This window comes from Alosa alosa, chromosome 18 (assembly GCF_017589495.1).
Source record: "Alosa alosa isolate M-15738 ecotype Scorff River chromosome 18, AALO_Geno_1.1, whole genome shotgun sequence".
Classification (NCBI taxonomy): Eukaryota; Metazoa; Chordata; class Actinopteri; order Clupeiformes; family Clupeidae; genus Alosa; species Alosa alosa.
The window spans coordinates 11374113-11390007 of record NC_063206.1 but is presented as its reverse complement, the minus strand read 5'-3'; the positions used below and the strand labels follow the sequence as shown (position 1 = coordinate 11390007).

The following is a 15895-nucleotide window of genomic DNA, read 5'->3' as shown; positions in this document are numbered from 1 at the left end:
AATTCACAACACGTAATGCTAAATAGTTTAGTAATCCCGTGAATTTACGCGACACATCACAAGCAAACAACGGAGAAGTAGGCTACCTTTGCCACAAGTACAGAGACCGCATCCTCTAAGGAATGGGTAATCTCGCAGGACTTCACACGTGAACACCCCACAGGTCTACCGACCAATCAGGTTGCTGGATTAGTGAAACATGGACAAAGATGGCGGAGATGTGATGCTCAAACAACTTTACCACAACAAAAGTTTAATCTAATGTTGTAGATTTCATTGATCACACATTGCACTATTCCCGACAAATCATGAGAAAACATAGGTTTTCTCAGATACCATGGAAAACAGGAAAAATCTCGATGCAAGAAGGACGCCCAATGAGGCTGGTAAAAGTTTGCAACGTGTAAGGTTATGCAGACATCCACATGAGCGAACTAACGCGAATGTTAACGTAAACATAAATAACACAAAAATTAGACAAGCAAAAGCAAAATGGCTTAAACAATCACAGTCGCCGTCATCTGATACAGCGCTTAACCACCACCGCCGCAAAGGTAAGGGCTCTAATGTTTGCTAAGTTAGCTTGGAGCTAGTTGTCTGTGTTTTGCCCATGGCTGTGAGGCATTTATCCTATTGTTCACAAGCATACGTTGCGACCACTTAATTGCAGATTTAAGGATGTTTCTTTGGTATATTTGATTTCAAGGCATACTCAATCATAGACATTTTATTTTCATTTGCTAAATATCACATCCATAAAGCAAATCTAGTACTTCTAAACCTTTTTTTTTTTCTGGTTCCAAGATGATAATATTGACACAACAAAATACTCCAGTGTGGGGGACTTGAGGGTTTCTTTTTCTTCCTACAGTGTCTGTACCTACCTTTTAGCCTGCTTTCACCAGACTCACTCAAATCTTACAATACTACAACCCTAGTATTGTAATGGGCGTAGACTTTGTTTTAACTTTGAACTAATTGGTCCAGCCTGACGAATCACATTGATCGGGGATTCCTAATATTACTTTTTACTTCGCCAAACCCTTATGTTTGCAGGCGTTACTACTACCATTTACAACAACCACTTTTGATTTCAAAACTAATGTCATCCCCTCTCGTTGATGATTGGCCCGCCATCCTAGTGGCCGAGGGAAACATAAACACATTGAGAGGAGCCAGACTAGAACAGTGAAAATGAGTGAAGTTACTAGGTGGGCAGAGCCAGGCTACCTACCTGTACCCCTGTGCAGTGTGTGTGTGTGTGTGTGTGTGTGTGTGTGTGTTTGATGTCAAATGTCTTATTTTTGACTGTAAGAAAATGTCTGTAAAATTTGTCTGTGTAAGAAAGTGTCTGAGAAAGTTTGATCTAACTTTAATCATTTGTATTGCAACTATAAAACTCCTTAGATAGATAGATAGGTCAACACACAGACATAGTATCACACATGAGGGACCGTTGTGTCATCCCTTCACGAAAGTAACAAGTCTGTGTTTTTCTCGTCAGCTTTTGAAACACCCAAGCGATCAAAATTAAGATCCAGTGACTGCAGTCATGGGGACTCACCGGACGGAGTGCACGATATCATATGGGAGCCAGCTTCTCCACCATCTGTCTGGAATGGCAAGTATATCTTAATGTTAAAGTCCATAGGTGTCCCTGCACAAACCTTCAGTCTACCAGGTGCAGGTGAGGCAGGTAAGTATAATCCAAGAGTGAAAGATCAAGAATTACCGCACACTGATCACTATTAAATATTAAGTTAATAGTGATCAGTGTGCGGTGATTCTTGATCTTTCACTCTTGGATATCTTAATGTTATTTTAGAAGTGTGATAGGCCTTAACCTTTCCAGATGTACATTAGATTTCCAATTGACATACCCTTAGTTCAATCAATCAACATTCAGTAGATTATATTCAATAACTCTGGTGTCATATGTGCCATATCTTTCTAAGTGCTTCTATTTGTATTTGCAGAAAAGGGATCAAAGAAGTCTGAGATTTTGGACATTGTCAACAGAATCGCCCCAAAGGTCAGTAAAAAACAGTCTATTGTACAGTTGTTTTTCTCACTGATGTTTGTTAAATGTGTATGTAATTATATGTATAGGTATATTTTGGGGGGATTTGCGTGATATATTCTGGAAGGAACTCACCAGCATTTTTTTCCAGACTCTTTTGCCATGAAATTACATTCCTCTCTTGTAGGAGGGAGGCCATGAATCCCGGGACTCCCCTGTGCTAGGGTGGATTGAGGACGGGACTATCCGTTGTACTCCGGATGTTCCAGCACCTAGACCCAGGCGGATATCCACACGGTGGGTGACACTTTTCTGAATTTGTCATCACAAAACTTTACGTGTGATGACAAACCATGGTGAAAAATTCTCATTATTATACCTATTTAGCATTAATTTTCCAAATTTATTTTGTCCATGCGTCCTATTTGGATTTTTTTTTAATGGTTTTTGTGTTGTAGCTAATTGAAAAGTATGTGTTGATGTTTATTGTGATTCTTTTAATGTATATCTTGTTGCACTTAGAAATTACAACTGTAATTGATTCTTGCATCTCTTAACAGCCAGAACAGTGTGGAGGACCTGAAGAAACTTGCCAGAGAATTTGACTTGAGGATTAACAAAGAACAACAGGAGACTGGCTCTGACGGTCATCCAGCGTCCCCCGAGCAACCACTGGCAGGGCAGGCGGCGGTTCTGGACGCGGAGCTGAATGCCCTCTTTGATGCTCCAACTCAGCATCTCTCCCGCCGACTGAGCCAGAGCTCCAGCATCTCCTCGCAGGAGTCCAAAGCCAACCTGGCATCCGCTGTTGTTGACAGAGGCAACTCGGGACCTAAAAAAGGCAGCGGTGTCCCCTCCACTGTTGCCGACAAACCCGCGGAGTCTTCTGAGAGCGTGTCCGGGAAGGGCGACTTTGATGACGACTGGGAAAACGACGATCTCCTTGACGACTCATTTGTCTTAGAGATGACTCAGAACCCAGTTGCGCTCGACGAGGTTCCAGCGACAATCTCCGCTGCTACCACTACTGCCCCTTGTCCTCCCCCTCGGCTCCCGGTCTCAAAGGCCGGCGACCCGGTAATTAAGGCCAACCCGTCCATGTCTGCCCGCATGGCTGCCTGTGGACAGGCTGGGCCCAGTGGCGGCCGTGGTGGCGGTGGCAGTAGTGCCACTGGAGTCCCGCCGGGGCCCCGCTCAAAGCCGGCGACATCTGCAAACCCAAGCACTTTCATGATGGCGCCAAGCGGCAACTCGCTGAGCAAAAATACCACAACAAGCGAGCCACGGAAGCCGTGTTTTAAAGCAACCGATGCAGGGAAGCACGAACACAGCCAGGCACAACAGCAGGAGGCCCAGACAGCGGCTCCAGCAAGCAGTAAACAGCAAACTTCAGACTATCTCAGCAGTGTCCAGAAAAGCTTGAAGGGTGTCCCGGACAAGGCCGTAAAATCTCAGACGGTCTCTGAGGACGCGTGGGGCGAGGGAGGTGACGAGGACGACGACCTGCTGTACCAGGTGTGTGACGTGGTGGAACGCCTCTCGTCGAGTCAGGAGGAGGCACGAGCCACAGCTGGCGGTTCGAAGCTGGCACCAAACTACTACACCAGGCAGCTGTCACTGTCACCGACGGACTGCACGTCCGCTCAGACGCACGCCGTCATAACAGGCAGCTGGCCTCCTGCACAGACGTCGGCCGGCGCCGGGCGGCCCTCGTACAGCTTCACCCGTACGCTCTCAATGCCAAACTACAGCACCGGCTCAGCCACCGTCTTTGCCACCGCAGCGCCGCTGGCCTCTGGCTTCTCGGCTGGACGTGGCGTTCAGAGCTGCGCTGCTGCCCCCTCCGGTTCCCACAGGCCAAACCAGTACAAGTTCACCCAGCTGAGGAACCCTCCAGCGCACACGCAGAACCAGCAGGGGCCCGCAAACCCCCAGGGGACCCGGGGCCCGAACCCCGTGAACGCCCATCAGGCCGCTTCCAAGCGCCATCTGCACGAGCCTAGACCACTGGCCAACAAAGGTGAGCTTTGTGAGCGCCGGCACCTGCAGCGCGTTAGCCGCCAAATTGCATTATGGATCGCTCCTAAGAGCAGATTACTTTAATAAGGATGTTTGCTTAACCCGTCATCTGCCATTTAAAACGGTTAAAAAGAGACATGCCCTGAGGACATGAGCCTAAAAACACACTGAAGATGTGATGATTGTGTATATAAAATCGATCCCCATATCTTTAGTGGACATGTATTCTTTAAACTATGTCACTCATGACCGCTAATGTCACACATGACTGTTGTCTGTATCTGTGTCTACAGTGTTTGTCCCCAACCAGAGGCCAGCGATGTGCTCGGCTGCGGAAATCGAACGGAAAAAGCAGGAGGCGATCGCCCGGCGGAAGCTTCGAGTAGAAGCATCCCAAAGATCTGCCATGCTGACGTAATCCTGCAGACGAGCCTTATTTGTTACCCTGTGTGCCTTGTGTATATACAGTATATATATGTATGTCTGTGTGGGTCTGTGTGTACACAAGATGCATGTTGTGAGCTCCTCTAGAGGCCCGTAATGGAACGGTATTAGATTACCACACCTAATTCAAACTGACACGTGTCCGATGTGAACAAACGCGGTCCTGTGACGGAGAACCTGCCAAGCTGCTGACCAGCTGCTGCGGCTGCTTCTGCTTCTACTGATGCTGCTATTAATCCCTGTAGCAGGTCCGCCGGACCCTCTGGCCCGTGTTTCGAGTTGACCTTTTGCATTAAAGTGGGCAGCCAGGAGCCAGGTCTGAGCTGCTATCAAGGTCAGCCCTTTCAGTGGGACCACTAGGTGTGTGTTTGTGTGTGTGTGCGTGCGTGTGTGTGTGTGCGTATGCATGTGTGTGTGTGTGTGTGTGTGTGTGAGAGTGTTCTGATGGGGTTACGCTGATGGACGGTTCCGTAAGCTCGTTTGACAGATGGACTAAGGTGAACACAGCAGGCATGATTTCCAGGGTTTTGTGTTTGAATGATTTTTTTTGTGTCCAAGCCAATCAAAGTGTGACAAGATGTCCTTATTTTCTGTGAAATCTGTTTTTGTGTGCCATTTCATGTTCACACTCTGTGCCACTTTATGTTCTTATTTGCACCGTTTAAGAGAAGACCAAAGATGGATGGAATCATGTCACTTCTATCTTGTTTACTGTCATGTCACCTTAAAAAAAACGTCCCACATCCTGTTTAGCTTTGGAACTGTTTTGAAAATTAAACTATTCTTGTACAAGTTAAAAATAGCATGACTTTGTGTATTCTGTTGCTGATGACACTTGATAACATCACGATGACATCTACAAACGTCCCATAAAGGCCACATCCCTCAACAGGAATGACTTTTTGGACGATCAGACAAAAATCTAATCAGTGGAAATGTAATAACACTTTTTTTTTTTTTCCATCTGCTCAGCATGGAGTTGTTAGCCTTTGCCTAGCGCTCACACCTGGTGTATTGTCGGGGCGCACAATGTTAGTCATTGTGGGGCCGCAGGGAACGTCTGTGTTCCGTTAAAAAAGGGGATTTAAAAAAAAAAAAAACACGTTTTGGCCACTATTACATGGAGCAGTGGCCTGGCAGGTGTGTGTGTGTGTGTGTGAGAGCCGCACAGGTGTGAGTGTGTCTGCACCCAGAATACAGAACACAGGGCAGGGCTCTCTGCCTCCTCCAGAGCAATTACTGTAAATCAAATGTGTGGAGCAATTTGGCATAAGGATGAAGGCTTTTTTTTATTACTGTGATTATGGTTATGATGATGACTACAATTTATCCTAACCAGCTGATGAAAACGTGGGGCTCAACAGGTGGTGAGTAGGCACAATATACTGCTCGGTGATGGATCTTTAGTAATGTGGTGTTAGCAAGCTGCCAACAAAACTGTAATGGTGTTCTACTGCATACTGAGCACTATAGGATTTTTTTTTTTTGAGGTCCAAATCAAGGGGAGGGGGGCAATTACAGCTTATTGTGCTGGACAGACATCTGCTTTGAGAAAGAAGTTTCATTTTCTTGTGATACAGTAGGGTTTTGGCAGAAGTGCAGCTGCATTATGTTAGGCTGGTGCCAAAGCTAAATTACGTCTGATCATCATCTTGACATTTCGGTCATCCAGAGGCTGAGGCTCTAAAAATGCAGGACATAAACTTGTTATGCTTATTGCTTATTGTTATGCTTATTTTTGACACCTTTTCCTAGTAGCAGGAGTTTGAGCCAATGTCCTAATTGTTGAAGTATGAGGAGTTAAATAAAGACACTCAACATCTTAATCATCAGAGCATACACTTCCAAATTGTGCTTGCAAGAGGTGTGAATCAACATATAAGTGACTAGGATTATATATGAAAGTTTTGTGTTGCACATGTGTTATATGTATTTGTTATACACACACATGCATGGTAACTCAACAGATGCTCACATATCACTGGCATCAGTTACTCAAATAGCTTAGGGCCATCTAGACATTTCACGTCGGTCATTGTTCACACCTCATTGAACGGGCGGGTGATTTCTCTGCCCATGTCGGAGCCATGCATAGGCGGACAGATAACATCTCGCAACAGACTGATTTGATGACTTTCCCATGCAGGCTTCGCAAACTGCACGCAGGAAGCCAACATGTTTTTTTTTTCCTCTCACAGTGATAGCCACCGCTCTGACCAACCCACCAGACATAGAAGAAGGAGAGGAAAAAAAACTCAAACTGTCTGAGCAGAGAGAGGGTGTGTGTTAGTGGGGGGTGTGTGGGGAGGGCAGAGAAAGAGCACAGCTGTCATCGGGCTAAATGAACTGTGAATATTTTCACAGTGCGTGTCACTGGCAGCTTAGGTTTGTTTCAGCAGGGGCTTACCTGAGGGCTCCATTCAACGGCCCTCAGGTATGACCGAATTAATGCACATTCCTCAGCCTGCACCTCCCCTTTGCTCCGCCTCACCCACCCTGGGTAAGTGAGTGTGCGTGTGTGTGTAAGAGTGTGTCTTTTTGGTGTGTGACTGAGTTGGGGTGGTATGTGTGTGGTGGAGGATTGGGGTGGGAGGGAGCAGAGGTACATTCCCATATTGCAACACCTGAATTGCATACTTTGTTGTCTTACATGTTTAGATTATAACCAACTGATAACCAACCATCATCAGATGTGCATTTCTTTAAAAAGTAAAGGTTCACACAACACTGTACACCAGTCATTGTCATCCCAGTATCTTGGCATACTGGTTTCCAAAGACAACACCGCAACGGCACACTTCTTTCACACATTCCTTTTCTTTGTGTTGTTTGTTTCTATCGTCTTTGGAATTTGGACAATTAAGCCCCTCTCTCCCTGTTCCAAAACAGTCAGGTGTTTGGTCTAATCTTGTCTCTCATCATACCGTTCAGTCACCTTGTGCTATTAAGCGTGCTGATAACAACCCACAGACTCACAAATGTTTTGTTTTCTTTTGTTTTGTTTTGGTTTCTCTCCGGCCCCAGATTTCACTCACTGCTAAGTTCATTTGGCTCCCTCCCCCCTGTAGTGGCATTCCTTGGACCTACATCTGCCAACACCTTTGCGCTACAATGGCTTTGGACACCCCCCTCTACCACCACCTCCCACCGACCCCCCTTTTGGCATCCCATAATAAGCTGATGTGAGCTGTAATGGTGTGTTGACAGGTTTAGGCTGAGGTAATTTTTTCAGGGAGCCGCACGTTTAGGTACCAAATCTTCCCCCAGAGAAGGTTAGCGGGTGAGAGACATTTGGAAGTATTAATCAAAGTATGTTCTAATGAGCTTGCTAATTGTCGATATAAAGTTTTTAAGAGGCCGGAAAAGTTTCTTTTTTTACCTCAGCACTTTGTCATTTCACACATTTGTCTTCAAAGCTGAGAGAGGCACATTTGGTTTTGATCGTCACTCAGCTTGCGAGTGTGTATATGTGCGTGTGGTTTTGTATGTGTGTATGTGCGTGTGTGACGTTTTGTCTTTACTGTTGGTAAAATATGGTCAGGGTTTTTGAATAAAAGTGGCTCACGCTGAGAAGTGCACAGTTCATTATGTGCTGGAGGACTGCATAAAGAAGTCTGTGATTGAAATTCCAGCTGTCTGCGTTGTGGTCGACCCACACACACACACACACACTGACACTGCATGGAAAATTCAAGAGCGTACAGGTCCATGGGCTGAGGCCAGGGCTTCCTTGCTAAAATGTGCAGAGCAGACACGCTCACACACACCCTACCCCCTCAACACACACACATTCATGCACCCTTATCATTGAACACACACACGCTCTCTCTCTCTCCCTCACACACACACACACACACACACACACACACAAAACCCTGACCATCCCACCCCCTTCCCTGGGCCTCCACCTTCCTCTTCAAGTCCTCCTGTCAGGTAGCTGTCCCAGGGGCACATCTGTCCCAGACTCACCCCAGCAAGGACACCTCTCCCTGGGACTGCCCACTCTGAGCCCCCCTGTAGCCTCCTTTGGATCTGCCTGGCTCATGGTTCCCTCCCCTTCAACCAACGGTGGCAGCTAATGATGGGATCCATTTCTGTCAGCTCATCTGGCTCTCATTGACTCAAAGTAGTGTAGAGAAACTTTTTTTTTTCCTCTTGTTCTTCTGCCTTCTTTTTCTCTCTCTCCCTCTCTCATTCTCTTTCTTTTTTTGTCATGCATGAACATGCTGTTTTTGTTTTTCCACTTTGTTATGCTCTGTTTTTATCATCTTTCTCTGCCCTTTCTTCTTTTTCACAATGAACTGGGGACTGAGCCTTGTGATCTTTTCTCTCATTTTTTTTCTGTTTTAGTGATCGTCAGGCTGAATGTAATAATCGTATGATATTAAACTGGAATATTAAAGGGTTTGTGAGGAACAAGAAACAAGTATAAAAGCTTAAATGAAGAAAATTCAACCGAAGGATGTGAGCTTAAATGTGTACACACAGAGAGAGAGAGAGAGTTCATGTTCTGAAAAGGGACATTGGATGGAAGATGTTTATGCCTTTTCAGCATAACAGTAAATCTTTATGTGAAACACACAAACACAAACACACACACACACAGATCATCTGTGCATGTACATGACACACACGCGCCCACACACAAGCACACATTCACAGCTGTGCATGTAAACACACACACACACACACACACACTTGAATTTCTCTCCCACTAAAAGTCTGTGGCTATGATCAATGTTTATTGCTCTTGGCACTTTGTCAGAAGTTTCCTTACCTGGATATGGCTAATTAATCCTGGCAGACTGCGCGAGTGTGAAGGAGCTCGTATATGGAGATGAGATCAGCAGCCAAGCACTGCACAGCGCAGAGCAACTCAGCCTCGCTCAACGCCGTGCACAGGAGAGAGAGAAGGAGATACTCGCTTTTGCTGTTGCACAGGAGAAACACGCTCCAAACACAATCAGAGAGCTTACAGGCAAATTGGGGGTCCCCAGTCAAATTACACAAGCTGTTGGCAAATGCATAAATATGCACCATCAAATAAACAAAGGAACCGAGAATGCAAATCAGTGAGTGAAAGTGAGAGGAGCAGCTCACTTTGGTCAGGGAAGAAGAAACGATTCTGTCAAATAAATAAAGTTTCTTTTGTTCCCCTGACAAGAAAGAAGTTTTAGGAGCAGATAAATATGTTTAATGGATTTGAAGGCATTTTGGAAAACTGGCATGAACATACAAACATTCTCTCTTGTTTGCACAATCTGGCGTGAGTCACACACACACACACGGACACACATTATAATTATGCATAACAAATAAAGAAGGGAATATAATGATCACAGTATTACAGTTTTTCTCAATTAAACACGGTGCTTTTCTCGAATCAGAATGAAAATTCTCATAACTATTAGTTCCAATGGATTTGAAGGCATTTTGGAAAACTGGCATGAACATACAAACATTCTCTTGTTTGCACAATCTGGCGTGAGTCACACACACACACACAAAACCCTGACTATCCCACCCTCTTCCCTGGGCCTCCACCTTCCTCTTCAAGTCCTTCCCCATTGGTAGCTGTCCCAGGGGCACATCTGTCCCAGACTCACCCCAGCAAGGACACCTCTCTCTTGGACTGCCCCACTTGAGCCCCCCCCCAGTTCTCCTTTGATCTGCCTGGCTATGGTTCCCTCCCTTCAACCAACGGTGGTAGCTAATGATGGGATCGGCTTTGTCAGCTCATCTGGCTCTCTACGACTCAAAGTAGTGGAGAAACTTTTTTTTTCCTCTTGTTCTTCTGCCTTCTTTTTTCTCTCCTCTCTCATTCTCTTTCTTTTTTTGGTCATGCATGAACATGCTGTTTTTTGTTTTTCCACTTTGTTATGCTCTGTTTTATCATCTTTTCTCTGCCCTTTCTTCTTTTCACAATGAACTGGGGACTGAGCCTTGTGATCTTTTTTCTCTCATTTTTTCTGTTTTAGTGATCGTCAGGCTGAATGTAATAATCGCATGATATTAAACTGGAATATTAAAGGGTTTGTGAGAACAAGAAACAAGTAAAAGCTTAAATGAAGAAAATTTCAAGGATGTGAGCTTAAATGTGTACATTAGAGAGAGAGAGAGAGTCCATGTTCTGAAAAGGGACATTGATGGAAGATGTTTATGCCTTTTCAGCATAACAGTAAATCTTTATGTGAAACACACAAAACACAAACACACACACACATTGAAAGATCATCTGTGCATGTACATGATACACGTGCGCCCACACACAAAGCACACTTCACAGTTGTGCAAACACACACACACACACACACACACACACACACACACTGAATTTCTCTCCCACTAAAAGTCTGTGGCTATGATCAATGTTTATTGCTCTCTGGCACTTTGTCAGAAGTTTCCTACCTGGATATGGCTAATTAATCCTGGCAGATCAGGCGCCAGTGTGAAGGGAGCTCGTATATGGAGATGAGATCAGCATTTTCAGAGAGCAACTCAGCCCAACGCCCGAGCACTGAGAGAGAGAAGGATACCTTTTGTTGCATGGGAGAAACCACGCCCAAACACAATCAGAGCTTACAGGCAAATTGGGGTCCCCAGTCAAATACACAAGTTGTTGGCAAATGCATAAATATGACCATCAAACAAAGGAACCGAGAATGCAAATCAGTGAGTGAAAGTGAGAGCAGCTCACTTTGGTCAGGGAAGAAGAAACGATTCTAATAACAAATAAAGTTTTTTGTTCCCTGACAAGAAAGAAGTTTTAGGAGACGATAAATATGTTTAATGGATTTGAAGTTTTTTGGAAAACTGGCATGAACATACAAACATTCTCTTTGTTTGTAATAATCTGGCGGAGTCACATTACACACACAATAGTCAATACACACACGCTGCACACACACACACACACACACACACACACACACACAATACACACACACACACAATAATAATATTTTCATGTGACTCAGAAATAATTAAAACAAAGAAATAAAACAAATGGACACACATTATAGTAGTGTAAATAAATAAAAGAAGGGAATATAATGATCACAGTATTACAGTTTTTCTCAGTCAGCTTTGTTTTTTTTCAGATCAGAATGAAAATTCTCAAACTATTAGTTCAACCTCCAATAACATTTAGTCATTTGTGCACATCATAGTAGTAATTTTCCTTCCTCTGAACAAATTGCAAATGCTTTTGAACATGTATCAGTTGGTCATGTCAGTCAAAATGAACTATACTTATGGATGCTGAATAGTCGTTCAAAAACTAATAGTCTTCATTTCATTTTTGCTTGAGTCATTACATACAAAATTGGTGAACTATTATCAAATTCTGTCACAATGTTGTAGAATTGGAAAGAGCATATACAGTAAAAACTGTGAAACGTACATATTCAGTGTCTTGTGGTCACTACTTTACTCCCCTACAGCAATTTTACTGTAAAAATGGCTGTACAAGTACTGTATAGTGCTTGTCTTGAGCATTTTCAGGAGTAGTGTCACCGAAGTTCTTGACCTTTTTGATGGTTCCCTAGGGGAAATTCAAGAATTCAAGAGTAGACTAACCAATTCACCTTGGTGATGTGCACACTGGTTTTATATTATTGAGTCTGGTAGCTATGAGTCTGGTAGCCCATGGAGAATTAGTAAAATGGACATTTTGTTTTATTCTATAAACTGCTGACAGCATTTCTCCCAAAATTCCATATAAAATATGGTTATTATGACCGCCGCGCAGCGAAGCGGCGGTCACATAGGTTTAGTCAGATTCCGTCAATGAGTCCCGGGACACTGAAAGACCGGGGTACACGAAACTTGGTGGGCATGTAACCCCACATGGATAGCATGAAACCATCGTTTTTCGTTTTGATCTGTAGCCCCCTCGCTGGACTGGACCCCCCGAAAGGAGGGTAGGGCAGACACAGTTTTCTGTGAATATCTCGAGAACCGTAGGGCCTAAGAGGTCCACCTTTTTTGTGTATGTTGGTCTTAAGGGGGCATGTCAACCCATCCCATTACCACTTATTTCATGTATAGCGCCACCTAGTTAAAAATTAAAAAGCAAAAAATTTGGTGTTTTCATCACAATATCTCTGGCTGACAAGGTCAAAACTGCACGAAATTAAAAGTGTAGGATCATTATGACACCCTCGAATGCATGCCAAGTTTTGAGTACTTTTCGTTCATGGGGGCCTTACAATAAAATAATTTATGTGTACATTTAGTGGCGTACACCAACAAAGGATTCGGGACACTGAAAGACCGGGGTACCGCGAAACTTGGTGGGCATGTACCCCACATGGATAGCATGGAACCCTCATTCTTCGTTTTGATCTGTAGCCCCCGCTGGACTGGACCCCCAAGGAGGGTGGGGCGAACCAGTTCTCTGTGAATATCTTGAGAACTGTAGGGCCTAGGATGACCAATTTTTTCCGTTATGTTTGCCTCCAGGGGTCATGTTAACCCATTCCATGTGCACACATGTGCATAAACAGATACACACGCACACACATACATTTACAGTAATCATAATATTATGACACATACTCACACAGTAGACATATGTGCGCATGCATGCACATGCACAAACACACATACGCAGGCAAACACACAAGCACGCACATACACACACACACACACACCCACACACATAAACATCAATTTGTACACGCACACATGCACACAATTCAAGAATTTTTCCGTCATCTACTCCCTGAATTTTTTGGTCATTGATACCGGGACACGAACCACGGGGTACATGAAATTTGGTGGGTATGTAGCCCCACTAGACTTTTACAGAAAAATTTCATTTTAGATCCCGGGGACCACCCCCCTCCCCTGTGCTGGGCCACAGTTTTTCCTAAATAACTACCTGAACCGTGGCACTGAGGATGAAGAATCTTTATGGTATGTTGGTCTCAAGGGCCCACATCAACCTGGCTCATAATCACTCATTTGTGATTTGCACCCCCACCCCCCCGGTAAAAAATGAAAATGCAATATTATTCTGCTTTAAGATGTTCAGAACTGCACCAAATTTTATGTGTATGATTGACCTGGCATTCTCTGGGGGTATGCCAAGTTTCGTAGAATTTCATCCATGGGGGGGTCTAAAAAATTAGGTTATGTGTACATTTAGTGACTGTACACTCATTGGCCTGTAAATGGCGGTGCACACATATACACATGCACACACACAGGCACCCACATACTATCGGTATTAGAACGGCCGATACATAATTACAAATTCAGTAGGGATTAAAAGAAAGCCAAAATAAATATTCATCATCATCATGGCTGCATTTTCAGTATTGGCCGCGAGAAGTAGTCGTTTGTCCACTAGATGGGCTTGATCGTTGCAGTGAGGCGTAATTTTGTTGGAAGTTAAAAGTGGGTTGGAAAAACAATGGGCGCTTCCTACAAGGACTGTAATTTACCACAGCAAACATCTAATAAGGATAGGATGATGTTCACATGAAGTGTAATTCCCATTTCTTCTTGAAGCGAAATAAATCTGAGGATGTTTATCAGACATGCTTGGTTTTACTGCAGGTCACGTTAATCTTGTAATATCAATAAGGACCTAGGTAATGTTACTGTTAAGCGTTGGTTGAGTGATGGAGGCATTTGATTGATTGCATTTGTAGAAAACTATAAATGCGGTTATACCAAGCAAATGTATAGCAGCACTGTTTGTATCTTTCGACTGTTATTTATTGCACGTGCTACAAAATCATTCTGTGCAATGTAAGATTTTACCAAGTTACACCGGTCTGATACAGTTTTGCCTATACATCATTGAGACTGAGGCGCCTGTTTATTTTGTTTTAAGTGCGTGCAGGGGTGTGAGAGGGGAATCGATGTGCTTTGATTACAGCTTGGTAGTTGTAGTCTGTGAAATTAAAAACAACGTGTGTGAAGTATCAAACAATGACACCTTCATTTCATTATGGCTGCTTTAGCAAAACACCTTAAGCTACTGTGTAGTGGGTCCCATTTAGAAGTGGCTACTTCATTCAAGCTTTCCTTGACTCATGGAGCTGCGTGAATGTTATTACAACTTTTCGCCACGATATGACAGTTTAAGTCCGCTTGATACTGTAAAGTAAGCCATTGGTTTCAAAGGAGATTTTATTTGTGTAAGCCAGCATAGCCTATTTGACAATTTATGTTGTAAATAGGCCTACCTTATAATCCTACCTGTAGTTTATGGAAGCTAACAGCTTTCTATTAGGATCTAGTTTGTTAGTTACCGTTTTGTCATAACTCCCTGATGCATTTTGCATTTAGAATAGCCAGGCGTGTATATCTGGGTGAACCCAGCCTGCCTGATCTGCCGGTATTTATTTTTGATTTCTTAAAAGATTGAGCTTGGTCTGATGAAAGCCAGACTAGCCATGGACCTCAGTTAAACAATGCAAGGGAACATGAATCAGCCTATATTTGCCCGAACAATAGCGGACAAAAGCTCTTCAACTTTGGCCCGTTAAAATGTGTATGAACAGTCTAGCTGCGGCGCATTTCATCAAGGCCCATTTGGACATGTCAGTTATTTGCACCACTGGTTAGATGTAAAACAGCATTTCGTTTCAGACTAGGCTACTGTTACTTAATTTGTGCATTAACAATAACGTTTCAGACTACTGTTACTTAATTTGTGCATTGACAATAAAGTATTACATGAACTAAAGATGACTAACATTCACAAAAAAAATCCATCCATCCAAAATGACCTTTGTTTTGATAGCTGTTGAAAACGGCATGGAACTGACAGAGATGTTTTTGTTTATAAATACATAAAAATAAATAAATAAATAAATAAATAAATAACATTATGCTGATACCTTTTGCTTTTCCCAAATACAATGTAGCCTACAGGTGTAAGTGACCTTTCATCAATCCAGTTGCAATGGATGAACTGTGATGAACTGCCCTACTTGTGATTGTTTAGAGATTTTAAAGGTTTTATAACAATGCTACATCTTCTTTGGCTATTCTACAATCTATTCACCTTTTCAGCACCAGTAGGCTACTTTCTGTGCAGCCCTTTTACACACACTCAGGCATGCCAAACAAGCATACACAAAAGTTTCAAGAGTGGGGGATGGAGTAAAATATGGAGACAAATTGAAGTGTGATTTATTTTCGCGGAACGGATGTACAGGACTGAGCGGCGGTCATATTTTGTACCGCTATGCGGTACATCTAGTTTAGAGTGTTTATTTGCAGCCGATTAACTGGTCAACTGGTCATAACAACATGATGTGATGTGCAACTGGTCAACATAACAACAAAGATATTAAAAACCCCGAAATCATCACCAGTCCTCCACCATATCTCACAGTGGGTGTGAGGCCCTCTGGACTGTAGGCCTCTCCAGGTCTCTCTCAGTCCATTAGA

The 15895-nt window shown here is 43.6% G+C and overlaps 1 protein-coding gene across 1 annotated transcript; it reads left to right on the top strand.

Moving 5' to 3' along the window:
* The first annotated feature begins 200 nt into the window (after positions 1 to 200).
* On the top strand, positions 201 to 5285 carry etaa1b (ETAA1 activator of ATR kinase b). Its single transcript, XM_048269843.1, has 6 exons — positions 201 to 554; positions 1505 to 1621; positions 1977 to 2032; positions 2208 to 2317; positions 2581 to 4040; positions 4333 to 5285. Exons 1-6 carry the CDS (start codon positions 338 to 340, stop codon positions 4455 to 4457), a joined length of 2085 nt encoding a protein of 694 aa, XP_048125800.1. The 5' UTR covers positions 201 to 337; the 3' UTR covers positions 4458 to 5285.
* Positions 5286 to 15895: the final 10610 nt, after the last annotated feature.